The sequence below is a fragment of the Talpa occidentalis genome, unplaced genomic scaffold (assembly GCF_014898055.3).
Source record: "Talpa occidentalis isolate TD23 unplaced genomic scaffold, MPIMG_talOcc4v2.1 talOcc4.5, whole genome shotgun sequence".
Lineage (NCBI taxonomy): Eukaryota > Metazoa > Chordata > Mammalia > Eulipotyphla > Talpidae > Talpa > Talpa occidentalis.
In genome coordinates this window covers 112,189,037-112,211,827 of record NW_023604861.1, presented here as the reverse complement: position 1 = coordinate 112,211,827, position 22,791 = coordinate 112,189,037, and the positions used below count along the sequence as shown (strand labels likewise).

The 22,791-nt window shown below is 43.3% G+C and overlaps 1 protein-coding gene across 1 annotated transcript; it reads right to left on the bottom strand.

Annotated features, from left to right (window-relative positions):
* Positions 1–812: 812 nt before the first annotated feature.
* Positions 813–22,513, bottom strand: LOC119258653 (neutral and basic amino acid transport protein rBAT-like). The gene is made up of 6 exons (XM_037526882.2): positions 21,997–22,513; positions 17,978–18,157; positions 17,684–17,838; positions 13,456–13,581; positions 1,485–1,604; positions 813–884 (listed from the first exon to the last, which is right to left on the bottom strand). The coding sequence occupies exons 1-6, from the start codon at positions 22,424–22,426 to the stop codon at positions 813–815; spliced, it is 1,083 nt and encodes a 360-aa protein (XP_037382779.1). The 5' UTR covers positions 22,427–22,513.
* Positions 22,514–22,791: the final 278 nt, after the last annotated feature.

Here is a 22,791-nt window from a genome sequence, read left to right as displayed (position 1 = left end):
ACAGCTCTATCTTTTATTCTTACGGTTAAACTTTCCCAGGGTTTTTGGTAATTTTTTCCTGATGCTTACTCTGTGACTTCCTAAACATATGGTCATCTAGACCCCAAAATCAAAGACTGTCTAACATAAGCCATGGTTGTAAGTCATGGTTAGGAGAGTTCAAATGTGAGCTGCCACCCATTCAGTGAACCCCCCCCCTTTTTTTTTTTTAATAAGGGAGCATCCCTTGCTAGCTCAGATGACTTCTATTAAATCTTAAGTCTCTCCCTGAAACCACATATTTGTGAACTTTGCCTTGGGTAGCGCACAAACCCCATTATTCTGATCATTTCTCAGGACTGGAAACATATGCCTCATCTTCTGACATCTCATTATAATTAGTAAGGTTATTTTGAGGTTTCCTCTCCAAGGATTAAGTGTTTCTTTTTGGGACAACTGTGAATAATGCATTGCCATGTTTCCCCTTTGTTTTCTCTTTTATTGGAAAGCATTTGCAAAAGAAAAAAAAAGACTAATCATAACCTTTGGTACATGACATGCTGTCACAATTAGCCCGTGTGTGGGCAACTTCTCTACACTTAGTTAACAGATTTACTTCAATGAAGCTATAAGTACCCATAAATCTATATTCCTCAGGACAAATGTTAGAAGTTTGGAAATAAACTAACCATATGAATTTACTTAATGTGCTTACCTTTATCTACAAGGCAGCCTGATATATACAATTATATATAATTTTAGATCACACTGCTAAGATTCATGTTGCTGAGCGTCACTATAATTCATTTATTTATGACATTTTATTGTGAAAATTATACAAATCCATTCTTGTGAGCACATTTAGCACCGCTGTCTCCTCGGCCATTGAAAAGAGTGTCAACCAGCTGAAGAGAGTGGCATTGGTTACTATCACATGTGATGAGGGGGAAGGTTGAGGACCTTGGTGTGGAACTACAGAGAGCTGGACTTTGTAAAGAGATAGGCTTGGTTTGTCATTCTGTTTACTTCTGTCCCCCGATAACTTTTCCAAGATTTGCTAAATGGGGAACATGATACCTCTCTCATAAGAGGCGGAGAGAGTTAAATGAAATATCCTAAGCAAACAGCACAGAGCTTTCAGCAGACACCTACTAGCGTTTGTTCCCTGCCCTTCCACCAATGTGGCCTTCATTACTACAAAAGCACCAGAGGGGGTTATGCCTCCTCATTTCAGCTTGAGTGAGGTGACAAAATCATAGTGAGTAGCTGTGGCCCATGATGGAGTCCGAAACCACTCTGAAGCCTTTGCTCCAAAGGGAACCAATGGAAGGAAACATCTGATGTATGTATTTGAAACTCCTGTTTTTCCTACCAAAAATTATTCAAATTACTCCCTGGAATAGGCCAGAGCTAACCTCTGGTAACTGGTATTTTAGGCTTAAGAAGAAAGCACTCTGATGACATTTTCAGAAAATGAAAAAATGCCTGTTTAAAACAAACTTTACCGGGGGTTGGTTCTTATTCACTTGGATCTCGTCTCTCAGATGTTGTGCTTCTAGAAGAAATTTAACAGCATCGAAACTAAAACCATCCACGCCCTTTGCAAGCCAGAACTGTATAAGTTCCTAAACACACAAAAAAAGCAAAATGCTTGGTTACATTTGTTACATTATCATAATGTTTAACAAAAGTTTTGCCCGTTAATGACTTTCCATCAGAAAAATAGCCATCACCAAATACAAAATCAGCATGACTCTCAGAGCATCTATTCAGCATAGCCATGTCATACAGAAATGAACTCTCAGGAACTGCATTGATGGATTCCCATACTTTGTGTTTGAATTCAGAATGCTATACTTGTGGTCAATGTTATGAGCCATGTTTCCAAAGTTTAAAGAATCTGCTCGAATTGAACGAATGAAGCCAGAAGGAATGGTAGGACTCAGGAGATGCTGGAAACATCTGTCATCTCCCCCATGCCCACATCCTTAAAAGCCACTCCAAACAGGGAGAAAATCATCAATGAAGCCCTCAGTCATGTAGACTCTTCCACCAGACTGGGAGATTCTTGTGAGAAAGACCTCAGCCTTCACTTCTGTTTGCCTTGCCTCTGACACGGCATCTGGTACTTAGTGAGCCACTCACAGAATGAAAGAATGAAGAATTGAGCCCAAATGAGTCAAACATGGGGTGATAATGTTGAGACACTGAAGAAGTACAGCATGTTCCCTGGCTTTGAACATCTACAGAATAGCTGGGGACACATGAGACATGAGATTACTTAATTATGCAAGGCAGGGCACAGTTCAACATCATGAGACAGGATTCCTCTGTCTGCAAGGCTGCTGGTGCTCCAAATTTAACATGGGTGGGCATAGCCAAAGAAGGAAAAGCCAGAGCTTGAACTGAACTTGGCCTTGAAGTTGAATCCCTGGTGGGATTTCATCAGGGAGTGAGACTGGAAAGAACTTATTGGACTGTTTGTGGGACAGCCTGACCCAGGCATGGAGGCAGAGTCTGACTTGTCCTATTTGGGGGCATTTGGGGAGACCAAAGACCCTGAAAAACAAAGGGTCTTGGTCTCAGTTCTCCACTGAAACCCCAGCCAGTTCCTCTAGCTGGGCTTCCTCCTCTACCAAGCACAAGCTACTCTTCTACAAAGGGACAGTGGCTCCTCTCCCCACTTTTCTCTCAGCTCACCCCTTGTTGAATCAAAGGTTATGCAGAAGTGTATTTATCACATGGGGGCAGAAGCACCTGTAAATCAAACTACTAGAGTTAAGGAGCCAAATTTCACCTACTGAGGGAGACAAAATCTTAGATCCCAAATGATAACTACCCTGCAAAATCACATTTTTGGTTTGAACTGTCTTTTGTATCTATATGTGACAAGGGGATCTCTAGAGACAACTCCAGAGTCTTAAAGGTTTCCATAGGCTAAATGCCAGGTGAACATTGCTGTTGCTGATTCCCTTTTATTTATTTATTTTTAAAGATTTATTTATTTATGCATACAAGAGCCAGGGTACAGGCCAGAGATGCGGGGGGTAAGAGGATTCACCAGAGACAGAGTGGGGAACAGAACAGGCAAACTGACGAAATACACTGCTGAGGGGAGCAGCGGGCGAGACAGGAGAGGTCTGCTTCACCATGTGGGTTTCTCCCTGCCCAGCCAGGGATCAAACGCATGCTGCAGAGGTTGTGGATTGCTTCATAGTGTGGTGCTTAACCCCTTGCACCACCAGGGAGGCCCCACTGAGTCCCTTTTAAGTGAGAATTTGAATGGTGAAGCTTGAACAATATTTTCAAATCCAAAAGCAGATGCTGCTGTTAACAACCTTAGCATCAACACAGCTGACCCAAATAACCTTAAACTGACTTTTCCCAGTGGAATTTTTCTTTGTGACACAAAACCCACACATTTTTTCTTAAAGCATTCTTATTTACTTTTTATCAAATGCATTTATTCAATCAATATCTGAATTCTAACTACTGAGCAGGCCCTTAGCTAAGCCCTGGAACTATCCCTGAGCAGAAAATAACAGACATGACCCTAGGTGTCCTAGATTTTTCAGCATAGACAATCAAATAATGCAAAAATATTTCAACCACAGCTGTGATAGAGCCTTAAAGAAGAGGAATGGGGATAATACAAGAGGGTGAAGTGGGATTTGTCTGGGAGGTCTGCAGCCAGCAGGATGGCAGGAAGTGAAGGCAGTTGGTTAGAGAACAAGCTAGGGAAGATCAACAGAGCTAGAGACACCTCATTTGTAGAACAGGATCTCTGTGGCTCCAGGCCTGAGTTAACATGAAGCTACCCAAGATTATGTTTCAGTTCCCCTCTCTTACACAAGTCCCACCTAGTCCTTTTCTCATTCTAAATAGTCATTATTCTGTTCCTCATTTGAAGAAGGTTCCCAAATTTATAAACTGCAGATCTCACACAATTGCTGGCACTATTCTTTGTAAAAAGGTACACTGGAAGAGGATCGGAGTAGGGGCGGGCCACAGACAGCTATAACCCATCCAATGGGCCTGTGACAAAAATGTGGGAAAACATTAAACCCACTGCTCTGTGGACATTAAGCTTTTGAGCACCAGTTTCCCAGAAAAAAAAAAAAATAAGTTAGTCATTTTCTTCCTGGGGTCCTTATTCCCTCTGAAATTCTCAGTACTGCTAAATATTAACCTGACATTAAGGCATGAGTAATGTGTGCCCCAGCAAAGGTTTATAACCCTGGCAGAGGTTTTCACTTTAGTTCAGTCAGAGATAATATCATTGCTGATGAGCGAAACAGCAAAAACTGGATGGTGTTTTGGAGAGCTGTTTTGTAGGCTGACACTGTTAGGGGGAAAAGGCAGTCCCAAAGCAAATTCCATACAGGCCTTGTGGACTCCACCCCCACCCCAGGTCAAAGCCAAAGACACTGGGAACTCCAAATCCCATCACCACCAAAGGGAAGGTGGCTGGGACCTGAGGGTGGGGTTAAGCAGCCAGGTGGATACAAAAGGCAGACACGTGGGCTTTGGGGGCGCTCTCCATTTTGGGGCCCTCGGCCAGCTTGCGGCGTCCGTCTAGCTCTGAGAGTGACTTTGGGGTTTCCAGGTCGTCGGATCGGGTAGGACGCATTAAAGACTTTATTTCCCTATTTTCTCCCTGAGTTGTACATTTTCCTTATTTCTTTTTCTCTTGTAAATAAACCTTTTATTAACCCTTTTGCGTGTGTCTGTAGTAGAGTATTCATAAGTCCCTTTAAAGCGCGCGGGTGAGGACCCACAGCCAGGAACCCGTTTAATATCGGGGTTGCTCTATAACAACACTATCACCCAGAGGATCCAAATTTCATTCTTCCAAATATTCACTTCCTGCTATTTATTCTCTCAACAGGTGAGCTTCAGATTTTCATTGTTTATTTCTCCACTCCAGTGACACTTTCCCAGGTGTCAGTTACGGAAACAGGCACAAAGCCTGGCTCACTGGGGACTAGGTGACATGTGTAGGCACCTAGGACTCTGGGGATGGGTCACTGTGTCCCCAATTCTTATCAAACGACATCACATAGTCCTAGTTTTTCCTGGCACCTTTCCATTCTTTTCTCCTTAAACAACTCACTGCTCTGAGTACAAGAAAAGAACCAACTCGACATGGCTGATAGCCAAATTCAGAAACCTTGACGCAAGTGATCCTTTGGAGATGGCTGAAGTTACTGGGCCTGTTTACCTAAAAAAACAAATTGGGGGAAAAGCAAAGTTCTACACTTACATGTGATGATCTAGAAGACATCCCTGACAATGGCATAAAACCCAGACTGTCTATCTCAAAAAGGAACGAGAACGTATAGGATATTTCAGAAGTGCAGAGAGAAAACTCTATCTGCTACTTACAGGCCAAGGAAAGCTGGCCCTACTGCACTTCACAAATCTTGTTAAAATCCTTAGCTGACTCCTCCCCGAGTCGTAGAAGAAAGGATCCCGGGCTCTGGAATCTGATCCATCCAGGTTGGCCCCACTGTGAGCAGCAGGAGTGAGGTGCTGCCCTCAGGCATCCTTGGGCTTCCCCATCAACAAAACAATGCCCACCTTGCAGGGGTTCTATGCAGATTAAATGAGGTTTTACAGCCAGAGCACTTGGGTCTTTCTATCACCTGACCTCTCTCCCCAGGTGACACTGCTGACTAACCTCTTCTAGAAACACCCCTTATCTCCAGGGACACCCCCCACCCAGGCAGGCCCCTCCTCTATCTACTCTGCAGTACTTTGAGGGGGGTGCTCTGGGGACTCCAGCCTACACTCTAGTAGTTTCCCTTCGCAACAGCATTTACTCATCTACTTAATCACTTATTGATTATATAACAAGCATCTATATAAGGAACATACTGTCCTATGTGCGTTATAAAGTTTTAACCATTTAATCCCCAAGCGACGGCATGAGGTGTATACACCACTATTGCTTCCATTTGATCAGTGAAAGAACCGTGCTGAGCCAGCTCCCTTTATTTTCTTAATTGGAAGCTATACCAACACCCGGCCTGGTTCCCCCATGACAACAATCAGCCCTAGTTGAGCTGCAACTGATCTTGTTCATCTCGGCTGGCCTAGTTCTCTCACTTGACCTCTGCATGCATCATCCTTAGGTCAACAAATCCCAGACTTTTATCGATAGACCAGACATATTCCTGAGTTTTGTGTCCTTAAATCCCACTATCCATTGAACACTTGGATGTGCCCAAAAGAACTCAAACTCTGCACGCTCAGACAGCCCCCTCTTCCTCCTGTGGCTCCACAGCAGGACGTGGCACCCACCACCCAGTCCGCATTCAAATCTGAAACCTGGGAGCCATTCCAGACTCCTCTCTAAGTCCAGCTTTCTCAGAACCCCCACACCAACCTCCCTGGTCCAAAGACCCGGGCATTTCTTTTCTGATTACTATACCACCGTGGTCTGCTCCCTGGCCACTCTGCCTCCGAACCCCTTTTCCAAAGCCAGATTCAAATGCAAATCAAAACTCATTCCCTGGTCTGAGAACTTCTAAACAAAAATCCTCAGCACTGCCTTTATTTATTTGTTTATTTATTTATTTACACAAGCACTGGGTACAGTCAGAAGCGCGGGAGGGTGAGAGAATTCACCAGAGCCAGAGCGGGGAGCAGAGCAGGCAGAAGGACCGAAGTACACTGCTGAGGGGAGCAGCGGGTGGCAGGAGAGGTCTGCGCGCCATGTGGGACCCTCCTCCGGTGGCCGGGGAGCAGCAGGGGATCAAACGGGCACTGCAGTGGTTGCGGGCAGCTTCACAACCCAGCGCTCAACCACTGCGCCACGGGGGAGGCCCCTCAGCACTGCCTTTAAAGCTGCTCAGGACCCAGTCCCTCTGGTCTCAGGGAGTCGTGCTCCAGGTGCTGTCATGTTGGACAATTCCCAGCACCTCTAATAGGCCATGATCCACGTTTTTTCTCTACTTGAAACATTCCCACCCGTGCCTTTTCACTTGACTCATTCATCTCTCAGGTATCATGGCTCCCTATGGAAACCTTCCTCTGACCTCTCTCTCCCCCTCTGGGGCCACATTAGGTGCATATTGTGTGTGCTCCTACTTCCCTTTGTCTCGACCACTCAGCACACTTTATTAAAATTGCCTGTTAGCTGCCTACCTCCCCGCCAGAATATAAGCCTCCATGACTGTGCCGGTCAGGTGCAGCACACGTATATTTTACTAACCATCATACCCTAACATAATACAGATTGTTACATGAGTGAATTATAAAATACCAGGCACATGGGAGGTGCAATACATGGTGCAGTTATTTTTCAAACAGGCTGGGTTATAAAGCAGGTAATGAATAAATTTTATTTTTAATTGAACGGCTTGTCTCCAGCAACACTGTGCTCAGAAGGGACACAGCAGAGCTGACCTTTGTGCTCTGGATTCCATCTTAGGCCAGGAGGTTACTTTGGCTGCTGGTCTCTGGCCCCAGTTAGAAGACACTCACCTTCTAGGATCCCTTACCCCAGGGAGCAGCATTCCCACGCAGAGGTCACACTGTGCCCGAGACATGAGCCAGGCCATCTGGAGTCTCTTCTATGCTATGCCACTAACCCACCATGTCATTTCTCCTCCCTGGGCCTCAATTGTCCAATAGGAATTTGGCGGGCAAGTGAAAACCAAAGTTATTTGAAAAGTGAAAACAGAAACCCCACCTCCTCCAAGAAGTCTCCCTGATTTCTCTAGATGAAAACACTCAAGCCATGAGAGGTTCTGGGCAGAGTCACATCCTTTGATGGCCAGTGCAAGTGGAGGACAAAGGAGCAGAGAAGAGGGTACTGTGTGCTGGATGTCCTCTGCATGAGAGCTTATCAGCAGATAAGCCAAAATCTTATGGGAAGGAGGGAGGCTCAAGTTCTGTGAGCCCAAGGCGATAGGCAAACAAGAGTTCTTCCAAATGCCTCCTCCCTAAAAACTCTCCAGATTGCAAATTATTAACTTGCTTAACTGCTGCTGAGATAAGCTCTGCTGGGGATAGTAGAGTGTCAGAGTTGCCCTTCCTGTGAAAGGCCTGTTTCCAGAAGCAGAGTCTTCTCTTACGTCTTGACCTTGCTTACAGCGGACCCTTGTACAACAAGCTTTTGAACTGCCCATGTCCACTTGTACATGATTTTTTTTTTTTTCACTCCTTGGATTCTGAGTTCACTGACTCAACCAGCCCAGGGTGTGGGTTAAATCAGTGGATACTGAACCCACTCAGAGCACATACTACAGGTCACTCTGGTCTGTGCGGGGGTCAGCATCCTGAACCTCTGTGTTGTCCAAGGGCTTACTGTATTTCCAGCTGTGAATCTTCCTAAACCAGTCTTGCAATTGTTCAACCTCTCAATGGAAGTGGCAATAACTCAGCCCAAGTGGGCTTTGGTCCCACAGGCCTAGCAAACAGGCCTCGACTCTCGGCATGCTGTGACTTGGAGCCTGAGAGGACTGCTGCATTAGTCAAAAATTAATTAATGTATTGACTGGCATACTTTGGCAAAAATTATCATACTTGTCTAAACATCTCCAGATAATCCATCATTATTGGCACAAAGAGTCTGGAGAAATTCACTGCCTGGTAAACCAACCAGTGTATACTCACATTTATGAATTTGCAGTGGAAAGAGAAAAACAGTTTTCCTGGATTTCAGTTTTCTTTTCTGAAAAATGGCCATAAAATCTCCTAAGTTAGGCTTGTTGTAGGCATGGAATGAGATGATCCAGGCAAAGCACTTGGTGCAGAGTAAGTGCCTAATAAGTGGGGGGGAAGGTTTGGGTGCATAAATGATCTTTGGTGATGGAGAAGAGGAGAGTTCACACTCCACCAGAGAAGGGTAATACTAACCCCCATTTTGTCAACTCAGCACGCCCACCACGCCTACCCACCCCCTGACCCTACTGAGGCTGGACTGCTCTGACTGACAAGGTGCTTCCTATTAGGACAGATCCCAAAGCAACTCACCTAAATTCTGGAAAACATCAAACACACAGCATAAATACAGTCTTAAAACTAAAAAGTCTAGACTTGTATCCTGAAAACAACAAAACATTGTTGAAAGATATCAAAGAACTAAAGAAATGGGCTGGAAAGCCATCCTGTGTTCACGGACTGGAAGACAATGTTGTTAAGTTGGCCACACTCCCCCAAACTGATGACAAATTCCACGAAATTTCTATTAAAATCTCAGCTGACTACTTTGCAGAAATTCACAAGCTGATCTTAAAATTCACATGGAAATGCAAAGGACTCAGAGTAGCCAAAAAATCTTGAAAAAGAAGAAAGTTGTAGGACTCACACTTCCAGAGAGTGTTGTATTGGTATACAGACAGACATATATAAATCAATAGTACAGAATTGAAGTAAACCCTGACATTTAAGATCAATTGATTTTCAAAAGAATTCAGTTAATGAAAAAGAATAATTTTTTAAAAATACATGTTGCTGGGACAACTGGGTAGCCAGTTGTATACTGCGTGCAGTATACATATGGGCCCCTTCATACTGTACACAAATATTAACAATAAAATGGATCAAAGACCTAAATATAAGAGCTGAAACTATAAAACACTTGGAAGATTTCATAGGAGTAAATCTTCATGGCTATAGATGAGGCAGTGGTTCATAAATATGACACCTAAAGCACAAGCAGCAAAAGAGAAGGATAGAAAAACTGGAGCTCATAACAATCAAAAGTGCTTATGCTTCAAAGGCACCATCAAGAAAGTAAAAAAATAATCCACAGAATAGATGATAATTAATTTACAAATCATGTATCTAGAATATATAAATAACTTAAATTCAACACTAAGAAGGCAAATAACATAATTTTTAAATGGACAAAAGATTTGAATAGATATTTCTCCAAGGAAGATATATAAACTATAAGCACATGAGAAGATGTTCAATGTCTTTAACTATCAGAGAAATGCAAATCAGGGCCTCCCTGGTGGTGCAAGGGGTTAAGTACCACACTATGAAGCTATCCACAGCCTCTGCAGCACAAGCTCAATCCCCGTCCTGCCAGGGAGCTACCCACATGGCACAGCAGACCTCTCCTGTCTCCCCCACTGCTCTCCTCAGAGTGTATTTCAGTAGATCTACCTGTTCTGCTCCACACTCTGTCTCTGGTGAATCCGCTCACTCCCCACACCTCTGGTCTGCACCCCAGTTCTTATATGCATAAATAAATAAATCTTGGGCCTCCCCGGTGGTGCAGCGGTTGCGCACTGGGCTGCGAAGCTGCCCGCACCCTCTGCAGCGCCAGTTCCATCCCCGGCTGCCGGGTGAGGGTCCCATATGGCGGGTAGACCTCTCCTGCCGCCCGCTGCTCCCCTCAGCAGTGTACTTCGGTCCTTCTGCCTGTTCTGCTCCCTGCTCTGGCTCTGGTGAATTTTCTCGCCCTCCCACGCTTCTGACTGTACCCAGTGCTTATATAAATAAATAAATAAATCTTTAAAAAAAAAAAAATAAATAAATAAATCTTTCAAAAAAAAAAGAAATACAAATCAAAACCATAGTGAGTTATCACTCCATGCCCACTAGAATGATGGTAATGAAAAACAGAGACAAAATAACAAGTACTGATAAGGATGAGGAGAAATTAGAACACTTGTACATTGCTATTGGGAATGTAAAATGGTGAAGCTGCTTTGGAAAACAGTTTGGCAGATTCTCCAATAAATATAAATTATAAATATAAGATATATATCAAGACATATAAATATATATTTATGTGAAATGTCCTGTATAGGCATAGCCATAGAGGCAGAAAGTAGATGAGTGGTTGTCAGGTTCCCAGGTGGAGAAATGGAGGGGAACAGAGAGACTGACTCTTCTTGGGGAGAACAAATGTTCTGAAATTAGTGGTGAGCGCCACACATCTCTATGAATATACTAAAACCACTGAATTATACACTTGAAAGGGGTGAATGTTATGGCATATGAAGTCTATCTCAATAAAGCTGTTACTTCAAAGCAAAACAAGAACAAAGTACGGCAGCAGGTACTCTGAATGATTCAATATGGCTCCCGCATCAGCTTCATAGGTTGACAGGGCGAGCTAGAGGGGGGACCCACAGCTCTCTGCTCTGTTCTGCCTGAGGCCCCTTCCCAGCCACCTTAGAGCATGACCCCCACTTACCTAAATTCCCTGCCCATGATAGTCACAGCAGCAGTATTGGGGACAACACAGCTAATGTTTACTGTGCATTCCATACCAGGCACTCTTAGAACGGCTAAGAGTTGCGAGTCCCAAAAGCTCTGACCTGGTCACTTCAGGAAATCTCTTGTGCATGACCCACAGAGTGGCCACTGCACTCAGTCTATCCCTTACAACAGCATTCAAGGCCCAAGAGCACCAGCCCCACCCCCTTGTGCACCTCAGCGCCCTCTTTCCCCTCATTTTACCATAGCATGGATAAAAGACAGGACAACCAGTTAAATTTTTCATTTGAAATAACCAACAGTCTTTTAGTGGAAGTATGTTTCCAATACTGCATTGTCTGAAATCAAAATAGACCTGGGTGTCATGTTACATGGTGTATCTCAGGCAACCCTCTGAAGCAAACTTCCAATTGGTCCTGACACAGGAAACACTCGCTTCCCCTTGAGAGCTTTGCATTTGCTCTTCTCTCTGCCTGAAATTCTCTTACCCAGAGTCACATGTCTCCCTTTCAAAATGCAGGTCTTTGTTCAAACAGGACCTCATTAACTTCCACCCAGCACTCCTAGGCCCCCAGCCCAGGGCATTCATCACCACCTGACATGTCAGGCATTTGGTCGTCAATTGCTGGCCTTCTTCTCAAAATACTAGAAACTCCTTGAAGGCAGGGCTCTTTTTAATCTGTTATAGGACAGGGAGAGGAGCAGCCCAAACCCCGCAAACCTGCCTATTCTAAATGGGTTCTGCCATCCGCCGCATCAACACAAAACATAGGAGACTTTAATGGGAAGGAACTTTAATAAAACTAGGAAACAATACAGGTAAGGCAAAGAATCTAGTTTCTAAATGAAGCACCCAAAGTTACCTGTCCCCTCGCGGGTAAAACTCCATCCATATGGGATCGGCCCAGAGCAAGGCCCCAAAGCCTGCCACAAGTCTAAAGCATCTTCCAGTGGGGACCCACAGAAAAGGGCCAGAAACAACCAGACAAGGCCGGAAGGAAAAGAGCAAAATCAACATCAAGATAAAAGCTGCCATGGTCACCTCCCCATGGGTCTCACCCACATCTGTGTCACCCAGTCTACGACCAAAAGACAAGCACAGTTTCTTCACGTGTCTCTAGGCTCCATGCCCCTCCTCCAGGTCTCCTGGCTCCATCCAGCTTCCTTCCTCAGTCTCTTCTGCAGCTTCTCCTCTTCCTGCTCAGCTCCACCCTCCCTTGGGTGGGGCAGGGAACCTCCCCCTTTCCTGGGGACCACCCTGTTAAAAATCCACTGCTGCCTTCCCAGTGCTTAGAACAAGACCTGGCAAAGAACAGACAATAAATGACTAGCTGTTATAGGGCAGCCCCGATATTGAACGGGTTCCTGGCTGTGGGTCCACACCCGCGCGCTTAAAAGGGACTTATTAATACTCCACTACAGACACACACAAAAGGTTAATAAAAGGTTTATTTACAAGGGAAAAGGAAATAAGGAAAATGTACAACTCAGGGAGAAAATAGGGAAATAAAGTCTTTTATGCGTCCTACCCGATCCGAAGACCTGGAAACCCAAAGTCACTCTCAGAGCTGGCCTGACACTGCGAGCTGGCGGGGAGCCAAAATGGGGGAACCCCCAAAGCCCACGTGTCTGGCTTTATACCAACCTGGCTGCTTAACCCCACCCTCAGGTCCCAGCCACCTTCCCTTTGGTGGTGATGGGATTTGGAGTTCCCAGTGTCTTTGGCTTTGGCCTGGGGTGGGGGTGGAGTCCACAAAGCCTGTATGGAATTAGCTTTAGGACATCCTTTTCCCCCTAATATACCTACTGAATGAATACAAAAAAGTGTTGTGCCTGGGTTATCTCAATTAACATTCCAAACAGCCCCATGAGAAAAAACACTGCCATCAAATGGTGTTTCACAAATGAAGCATCCTAGACACAGAAAAGCCAAATAACTCATGCAAAGCCCACGGCAGTCAATGTGGGGGCTGCGTCCAGACGCAGGAGTCAGGCCCTCAGGCCACGTTCTGACCCACCTCACCGCACCAGTTCATTGTCACCAACAAAGCAGCAAGATGGAGTTAAGGCAGCAGGTGTTTCTGTCTCCCTCCCATTTCAATTATTCAGAGTTAGAGGAAGAAAGGAGCCACCAACACATCTGAGTGTCTATATTTGTATCAAACACCTTAGTCCCAGAATTTAATTGTACTTCTTGGTTTGCCTACACAATTATTGTTCAATATAAAGTGTATCAAAAAGCCACTTAAGCATCCATATAATAAAGAAGTTCGTGTGGGTTTTTGTACTCACTTTCATTTCTTCTTGAACATCAGGATTGCGGAAATTTAAATCAGGTTGTTCTTTCTTAAATTGGTGAAAATAGCATTGTTTTCGTACTTCATCAAAGTGCCAACTGGAGTCTCCGTATACACTTAACTAGCACACAGAAAACAGAAAGGCAGTTCCTTATCATTGTTCAAATGATGGTATTGCTGACAAAGAAATGAAAATTGCTTTCACTGACCCCGTATAAGGTCAGTGATAAAATCTCTAGAATTTTCCTTCTAGGGAGGACACTAGGTAAATCAATTCCCTCGAATATCACCCCCTGACCTAATGCCCCACAAAGGGGTTGTGAAGTATTTGTATAGAAGTTATTTATAACAACCACAATAGCAAATCAATGCTCTCAAACTCAAAATAGGGCTGATTTAAGGAACAGACTCATATTTTCTTGAATCTTTTGTCCAGACTCAACTCCCACTTGTGAAGAAAAATAAAGAGCGGTCACTCTGAGAAAATGACACATTCCATTGGTCTTCGAACTTGAATCCAGATAAGGTGAATATTTAAATTATATCCTCAGAAAATCATTAGAGCCATTCTCTTAAAAACGACTAACCCTTGGGGATATAAAGGAACCTAGCAACTTCAAATCTTGGTCCCCAGCAAGTATGTGACACTGGAGCTGCTTTCATCTTTCTAAAAATGTTCACATCCTTGGCTTCATGACATCACTCTCCTGCTTCCTTCTTGTATCTCCCACAACTCCTTTTCAGTCATCTTAAATGTGAGAACTCCTCCCAGCACTACCTTCAGTAAATGTTAAGAGAGCATCTGGACAACATTTAAAAACTGAGGCACTACACATAAATCTTTTTCTATTTAGTCAGAAGACCTAGTCATACTAGCTCCACATTCCCATGGCAACAACTGGCAGAAGCTAAGTAGTAGCTGCTGTCTTTTGAGGAAACACACCTTTACCACATGAACCTCCTGGACCACCCAGACACTGACCAGGGTAAGATATTTACAGTATGTGTAACTGAGAAAAGGTTTGTATCCAGAATACAAAAAGAGCTCCACCAATCAATTTCAATGGGACAATTCAAAAGAAAATGAGGGAAAGAAAAACCATAAGTAGGCGTTTCACAAAAATAGAAAATCAAGTGAATAAATATATGAAAAAATGTTCAACATCATTAGTAATTAGATAATTACAACATTAATAATGAGATAAATCATCATTAGTAATGAGTAAAATTAAGACCTCAAAATGATTACAATTTATGTTTACTTGGCAAAAATCTCAAAGTCTGGTAGTACTAGAATTAATGAAAATATTTCTTTCTTATACTGCTGGAGGGATATAAGTTGGTACAACCATTTTGCTAATCAATTGGCATTATGTTGTAGAGTCAAGCATGCAGTTTCCTGTACTCAGCAATTTCACTTCCTGTCATTAGTCATGGGTAAGAAGTTAGTAGTTAGTGCACCTTGTGCCCAAGGAGTAATAAATTAATGAGGGTTTACTCTCATTAATAGTATCGCTGGTAACAGTAAAAAAAAAAAAAAACCTAGAAACAGGTTAACTGCCCATCAACTGAAGAGTGGATAAGTAAATCATGGCATATTCATGCTCTGGAATATTATACAACAGTGAAAATATATGAATCACAATTACAGAAACTACATGAATGAATATTAAAACACAATGAGTAAAAAAAGCTAGTTATAAAGACTACTTATAGCAGGACAATTTTCATAAAGTCCAAAACAAGAGAAATAAATAATTTTTACAATATATATAGCATATGTACTGTAGTACAACATAAATCAAACACTTGAAAAATCCATAATTCAAGGCAGTGGTTACCTCTGAGATGGAGCAGGGGGAGCAGGGGACAGAGAGGAGCTCACAGTGTGGGTCAATATATAAGTCCTTAATTTGAGGATGGGTTATTAATGTTCACTATATTATTTATTATCTTCCCTAGCTTAGATATATATTACATTTATTTTAAATAGTTTTATTCAAGTATTATTGAATATACTCGACTGTCCATACTTAAGAATACAATTTGATCAATTCGGACATATGTATATAGGCTGACAAACTTCTCACCACAGTCAAAATAATAAACATATCCATCTTTTAATACTTTATCCCATTCTTCATCTCCTTCCCATCCCTAAACTACACTAATCTGCTTCCTGTCACTACAAATTAGTGAAATCAATAGTATATTCTCTTTTATCTGGCTTCTTCCACACCTCATAGTTATTTTGAGATTCATCCAAGGTGTTGCAAGGAAGAGCTCATTCCTTTTTACAGTTGAGTAGTATTCCATTGTATTGTTCTACCACCGGGTGTTTATAAATCTATGATATATTACAAATATCCCTGTATGAATAAACTATTGTATTCTGAAAACCACAATCTTGGCTATAGTGGAGAACTGAAGGAAGGACAGGTGCCAAAAGATCTGGCTGTTGTAGTCCTAGAGGCACAAGATGATATAATTTGAAGCACAAACAGTGGTTTTTAAAAGCAGACTATGGAGTTGGATTGACAGGATCCGATCCTTAGCCTTTTGTTGAATAGTAGCATGACCTTGGATAAGGTGCTTAACATTTCCCTGCCTCAACCTGCCCAGCTGTAAAGCAAGAATGAAAACCTAACTATGATTGTAGGAGGATTAAATAGTAAATTTAAATCATTTGCACAGAGGCTGACACATTTGCATTTAGTAAATGTTTGCTAATCTTATCATTTAAGGAAGTGAGTCTATTTGGAAAAATAAAAAATCAAAGAGGTAAAACTGCCAAGAATTGCCAATGACCTGTTTACTTGGCTGCATGTTAGTACTAGGCTGACTGTTAGCACAGTCAGCTTTGACACATTGACTTTAAGTGCTCTTGGGTCAGCTAAAAGTTCAGACCCAGGAGCCAGCCTGTTAAATGCTTATAGAGAAGGGCTAGAAGAGAGGAGAGACTGGAAAAGGAAAGATGATACAGAGTAAAAGGCTCTGCAGCAAGCAGGAGAAAACGTGAAGCCAAGCAGGTACAAGAACTGTCCTAGGACACAAGCAGACTTGCCAGGTGAAACACAGAACACACAGATAGATCTGGTCTTTAGATAAACAATGAACATGGGCCTCCCCGGTGGCGCAGCGGTAGAGCTCTGGGTTGCAAAGCTGCCCGCAGACTCTGCAGCGCCGGTTCAATCCCCGGCTGCTCCCCGGCCACCGGAGGAGGGTCCCGCATGGCGCGCAGACCTCTCCTGCCGCCCGCTGCTCCCCTCAGCAGTGTACTTCGGTCCTTCTGCCTGCTCTGCTCCCCGCTCTGGCTCTGGTGAATTCTCTCACCCTCCCGCGCTTCTGACTGTACCCAGTGCATGTATAAACAAAAACAAAACAAAACAAGCAAACAAATAAATAAATAAAAACATGCCTCTATTAAAAAAAAAAAAAAAAAAAAAAAAACAATGAACAGCTTTTAGTATAAGTATGGTCCCTGCAATATTTTATACAAAAAAATACTTTGTTTATCTAAAATTCAGAATCACCGGGCTTCCTGGATTTTTATTTGTAAATCGGGTAACCCCAGATAGGAGGCACGTGGCCCTCTGTTGCAAAAGACGGAAGTAGGAAGAGGGTGGGAATGAAGGCAAGCAGGTTCAATCAATGGCTTCTGTTCTCTCTTTAAAGTAGTTTGCTGTAAGAGTGATAAGAGGAGGCAGATAGGATGTTTGAAGAAGAGGGAGGGCATGTTGATCAGCTGGATTTAGTGAAATTCCCAAGAAGATTGGATAGCTCAGTTCAGGCGGGGACAGTGGTTGTGCGATGTCTTCAGAGCCTCATACCAAGGTTCCCACACAGAGAAAGTGGATGCTTGGGTTGTGTTGATTGGGAGAGGCGAAAAGTCAGAATGCAAAGGTTTCTGAAGAGCAGCAAAACAGTTACCGAACTAATTGGACATGGAATCTGAACTGGAGAGAGTAAGAAGGCAAGGAGAGAGGGAGCGATTAATAGAGAATATAGGTTTTAAACTGCTAGACTACATCAGCTGTACAATGAAAATAGAAATGCAAACATTAGCAGACTTGAGTACTTATTTCTATTTCCTTGGGAAGCATTTCTCCCTTCCTATAAACTATACCCATTATTTTTTTCCTTCAAAAGGCTTTACAAATAACTGTTTAATCACTGAATACCTGTCCATTTTCCCTTTGTAAATCAGGTAAGCTGTTACTTACCCAGTTGTTGGGTGGTATGACTATGCCATTTGCCAGGGTACAGTTGTGCCAGATATAATAATCGGCATATTTCCCTTCCTGCTTCCGACTCAACTGAAACCAGGCATGTTTGTCACTTGTGTGGTTTGGTATGAAATCAATGATTAATTTCAAACCTGAGTGAAAACATTTCAAATGTTAGGAAAAGATTGTTAGAATAGTGGGTGACAATTAAGGAAAAATGCTTTAAGTAAACATCTGGGGAAATGTTTTTCTCAAACCCTCCTCTCATTCCACCCACTTCCATTCACTTACCTTTATCGTGTATGGCTGCAACTAGATTCTCAAAATCTTTCATAGTTCCAAAAATGGGATCGATTTCTCGGAAATCTTCAACGCCATGTCGGAAATCTTTAAGGGGTGATTTATAAAATGAAGTGATCCAAAGAGTTTTTATATTTAAAGTTGTGATGTAGTCCAGCTTATCCTGAATACCTAAGGGGATAAAGTCAAGTCCATGAGAAATAAAGTTTGGTTTTTGGTTAGGAGATTAAAATAAGATAATGAGATAATGATGCCTAAAATTGAAATGCTTGAGACAGAAACCTTTTGAACTTTGCTATTTGATAAAATTCAAATAACAAGGTTTAGTTCTACCAAAAAACATCCAATTAGTTTTTAGCAACAAACTTTGACTTTTAACATAGATGCATAACATTAAAAAAAACTATCTGTGGCTTGTTCATATTTTACATTTAAAACCAACCAAGGTTTTACTCTACACATGGTTTCTGCACAGTCAATCAAGGCCAGGGACTGGGCTAAGTTCCAGGATACAAAGAATAACACAAAAAAAATGGGTCCCTTGTGGTCGGCTGGTCTAAAGGGCACCCACCAGTAAAGAGCCACTTGTCACATGTGGCTATGGAGCACTTGCAATGTGAAAAGTCTGCACTGCTGTCAATAGAAAGCACACACAGACGTTTGAAGTACCAAAAAAAAAAAAAAAAAGTAAATTAGCTCATAAATATTTCTTTTTTTTAAAGATTTATTTATTTTTATTTATATAAGCACTGGGTACAGTCAGAAGCGTGGGAGGGTGAGAGAATTCACCAGAGCCAGAGTGGGGAACAGAACAGGCAGACTGACGAAATACACTGCTGAGGGGAGCAGAGGACGTGGCAGGAGAGGTCTGTCGCGCCATGTGGGACCCTCAATGGCAGCCAGGGATTGAACCAGCACTGTAGAGGCTGCGGGCTGCCTCACAGCCCAGTGCTCAATCGCTGCGCCACCAGGGGAGGCCCAGCTCATAAATATTTTATATTGAAATTAAATATTGGATATATTGGATTAAGCAACACATTATTACATTTAATTTCACCTGTTTATTTTTCATTTTTTAAAGTGGCTCCTATTATATCTGTGGTTTGTACTCTATTTCTTTGGCCAGTGCTGGTCTAGGAAGCAAATATAGGCAGGAAGGGGATGGTGGGGGATTCCAGAAGTGCTGGCAACTTCTGAAATGCTGTATAGAATATTTTCACACTGCAAGGTCTCAGCCCAAGGCTGCAGGACAGAAGAAGCCAATGGCCCAGAAGGCAGTGATAGAAAGGTCAGGAGGATGTGGGCAAGGGTAGGTCAGAGAGAGGGACTTCTAGGCAAAGAAAACTAAGTAGGCAGGACAGTTGCACAGAGTACAGGGCCAGGGAAGGAGAGAGTGATGAGGAGAAAAAGATGTTTAAACCAATATTCACACTCCCTTCGATTTGAACATTTTTTCTTGTTGGCTTATATAGGAAGCTAAGAATTAATATAGAAGAAAATTCTAGGCCTGACTGAGAAGAGATACAATAATGAAAACTTGTACTTGGAACCTTGTAGGATAATTGCTGTCTGTGTGTGTTGGGGGTGGAGAGGGTGGGGAGACTTCTAGTTCAGAGTCCTAAATGCAGATTCAGAGACCTGAGTGTAGTGTTCAATCTCCTTTTCCCCCTAAGAACCCCATGTGGCTTCCTGCAATCAGAGGTCACACAGGCGGCTGGAGGTCATGGAGACCAAAGCACAGAGTTGCCCAGTTCCTGGCATCCGGGCTCTTCCCCTATCACAAACTGCTTATTTGGCTCTCTCTACCCCTCAGTTCCCCCATAGGGGCGGTGGTGAGATCTCAGAATGTCAACAGACCACAAAAGGATTCTGACTTAAGTCAGAACAATACACCTTAGGAACAGCATAAAAACAGGGTGATAAAAACAAAGTGACTCGACAGACACAAGAAAAACAAGGGATTCCAGGCCTGTACTTAGGACAGAAGCAATCAGCAACACAAACTGCAAGCTGGAATGGTCCCTTCAAATAATAACAAAATCCCCTCAACCCTGAGAACAAATACCTAATGTTTCTGGAAGTAGCCAGTTCCTCGTGGAAAAGTTATTAGAGATGACAAATGTAAAGGCTGATTAGTTCTGTCCTGTTTACAGGAATTTGGGGGCTATACAGGAGATTACAAAGGAAGGGCCAGGGAGTAGGGAGTGTGATTTTTTTTTTTTTAATTTTAGCTCTGTTCTGTCAAGTTTTGCTAGGCACTTACTAAGTGAAAAGCCAGGGTGCCAGCTAGGGCTATGCAGGGGTATGTGGGGAAGGGAATCACCCAAGATCTAGTAAGGCAATTCACACAAGTCAAAACACCACTGGCGCTCTGGGGCGGGGCGCATGCACTGGCTGGGAGGATTATAGGGCGGAAAGAAGGATTAATGCAAGAAATGGGTTTGAACTGCACCTTGGAGGACAGATAGTATTTCAATTAGTGAAGATGCAGGAAGAAAACAGGGGATTCCAGGTCTGTACTCCCAACAGAAGCAATCAGCACACAAGAAAATAATAGGAACAAAAATGAAATTCCTTTTATTAGGGTTTTTTATTTACTATTATTTTACTAAGGAGAGTTGAAGATTTTAGGTTTATTTCTAATATTTTAAAGTTAGATTAATCTTATTCTCAGCTCCCATACTCTATTATATCAACCTGTTTTATTTTCTTCAATCCAAATAGCATTATCAATACAAATAGCGTGTTTCCTATTGTTGCCCTTAAGGGTGGCCAAATCAATAAATTGTCCAGGGCAGCTCCAAATTATCCTTGCTCTGGCATAATTTTAATAACATTCTTGGTTGACAATAAATTATAATGATATTCTACACATAAGCCACAAGAAATTATTAACATTAAAAAATAATTTTGCTTATATTTTTAACCATTATGGATGCTTTTTGGGGGGTCATTAATTCAAGTAGTGACCATCACACAGTTATGCCTTTTCCCCCCCTCCTTCGTTTTTCAGGTTTTAAACTTGAAAAACACAGCCTACACCTTTTAAAAACATCACTCAATTTTTACCTAAAATGCTATTTGAAGCTACTAGAAGGGAAGGGAGAGTAGGGTGGGCACAAATGGGGGGTGGGGGCGTGCCCAGAGGTCTGGAGTAAAGGACTGTGGGTGCCTTGGTGGTGGGTGTGGGTGGCGGCATACATCTGAGGAGGTGGGAACCTGTTCTAAATCATACCCAGTGCTGCAAAACCAATGGTACCTTAATTAAATAATAAAAATGAAATTAAAAGGTGCTATCTAAGTTGTAGTCCCTAATGAGAAAGTCTCAGCCAGATTTCCAAACTAGCCAATGCATGTACTGAGAATGCAATTCTGAACTGTCACTCGGAGATAATCAGCTATAAAGTACACAGAGGCAGGAAACAGATTGCAGGAGGGAAGCTGCCCCGTGTAAGAAGTTAGAACTGATGACCAATCAAGCATATGTACTTAGCTCGCAGTAAATTTAACAACTCTTTGGTGGTAAAGTGACCTTTCCTCAAATGGGAAACTTACTAACTTTACGTTTGACTGTGTGGTTTAAAATACCATAAACAGGGCCTCCCTGGTCGCGCAGCGGTTGAGCGCTGGGTTGCGAACCTGCCCGCGGCCTCTGCGGCTCTGGTTCGATCCCGGGCTGCTCCCCAGCCACCAGCGGAGGGTCCCACATGGCGCGCAGACCTCTCCTGCCGCCCGCTGCTCCCCTCAGCAGTGTACTTCGGTCCTTCTGCCTGCTCTGCTCCCCGCTCTGGCTCTGGTGAATTCTCTCACCCTCCCGCGCTTCTGACTGTACCCAGTGCTTGTATAAATAAATAAATAAATCTTTAAAAAAAAAAATACCATAAACAAGGGGAATCTTGGCCTGACCAAGCCAAACAGAATGTGCTTACCCCACAACCTAGGCAGAGTTGCGTTTCAAGGACTGAGAGAGCTATGATCACCCTGAAAACCCCCCCCCCCCCCCCCGGTACCTTTTAGATCTCCGTTCCCATCGCCGTTGCTGTCTTTAAAAGATCGCGGGTAGATCTGGTACATGGGCCCCGCCTGCCACCAGTCCAGGCACTTGGGCGAGATGGCGATGATGGCTATGGTGGCCGCGATGAGCGTGAGCACAGAAGCCACAGTGAGCCAGAAGAGGACCTCGCGGGGCACCCGGTAGCGAGGCTGGCGCGAGAACTGGAACAGCACCTCCTTGGGCATCCCCGCGTAGGGCCGAACGACCTTCCAGTCGGACTCTCCGGGGTCAAGGATGCCCACCGCCCTGGGCTGCGGGCTGTCCCCTGGGCTGCCCGGACCAGGGTCCATATCCAGGTTGTCTTCATTTTGGACAAACCCGTTGTTTGTCCGGCATGCCTTCACGCGCATTGCGATGGAGTCTTGCTTGTTACTCTTCTCCTCCATGGCTGAGCTTTTTTTCCCTTAGGAGTGTCTTCCTTCAATAACAAAGGTGGAAAGGTGGCTTGCTGAAATGCTTGCTTGTGTTAATGAACTTTGCGTGGTTTATAAATAAACCTACTGGACAAAGTCCAGAGGAGGGATAAAGGGCAAAGGTGAAAGGGGGGTTAAAAAAATTCTCTTTACACCTGTGAAGCTGATGTCGCTGCAATTACAATACCGCGGGGTGCAGACATGCAATAGGGCAGGGGCAGAGAGGAGGAGAAATGGGATGAAGCGGCAGGGTTCCTTGCCATTTAAGGTATTACTTGATAAGTACACCAGTGTTCACAGCACAGTTATTCACAGTCGCCAAAGGTGGAAACAAACCA

Excerpts from the sequence above, each read along its gene's own strand:
- LOC119258653 (XM_037526882.2), bottom strand. The coding sequence starts at position 22,426 with ATGGAGGAGAAGAGTAACAAGCAAGACTCCATCGCAATGCGCGTGAAG. Across the intron at positions 18,158-21,996 it reads TGGGAACGGAGATCTAAAAG|GTATTCAGGATAAGCTGGAC; the intron begins GTACCGGGGGGG and ends TTATCCCCTTAG. Across the intron at positions 885-1,484 it reads TGAATAAGAACCAACCCCCG|CTGGTTGACACTCTTTTCAA; the intron begins GTAAAGTTTGTT and ends CACTCTCTTCAG.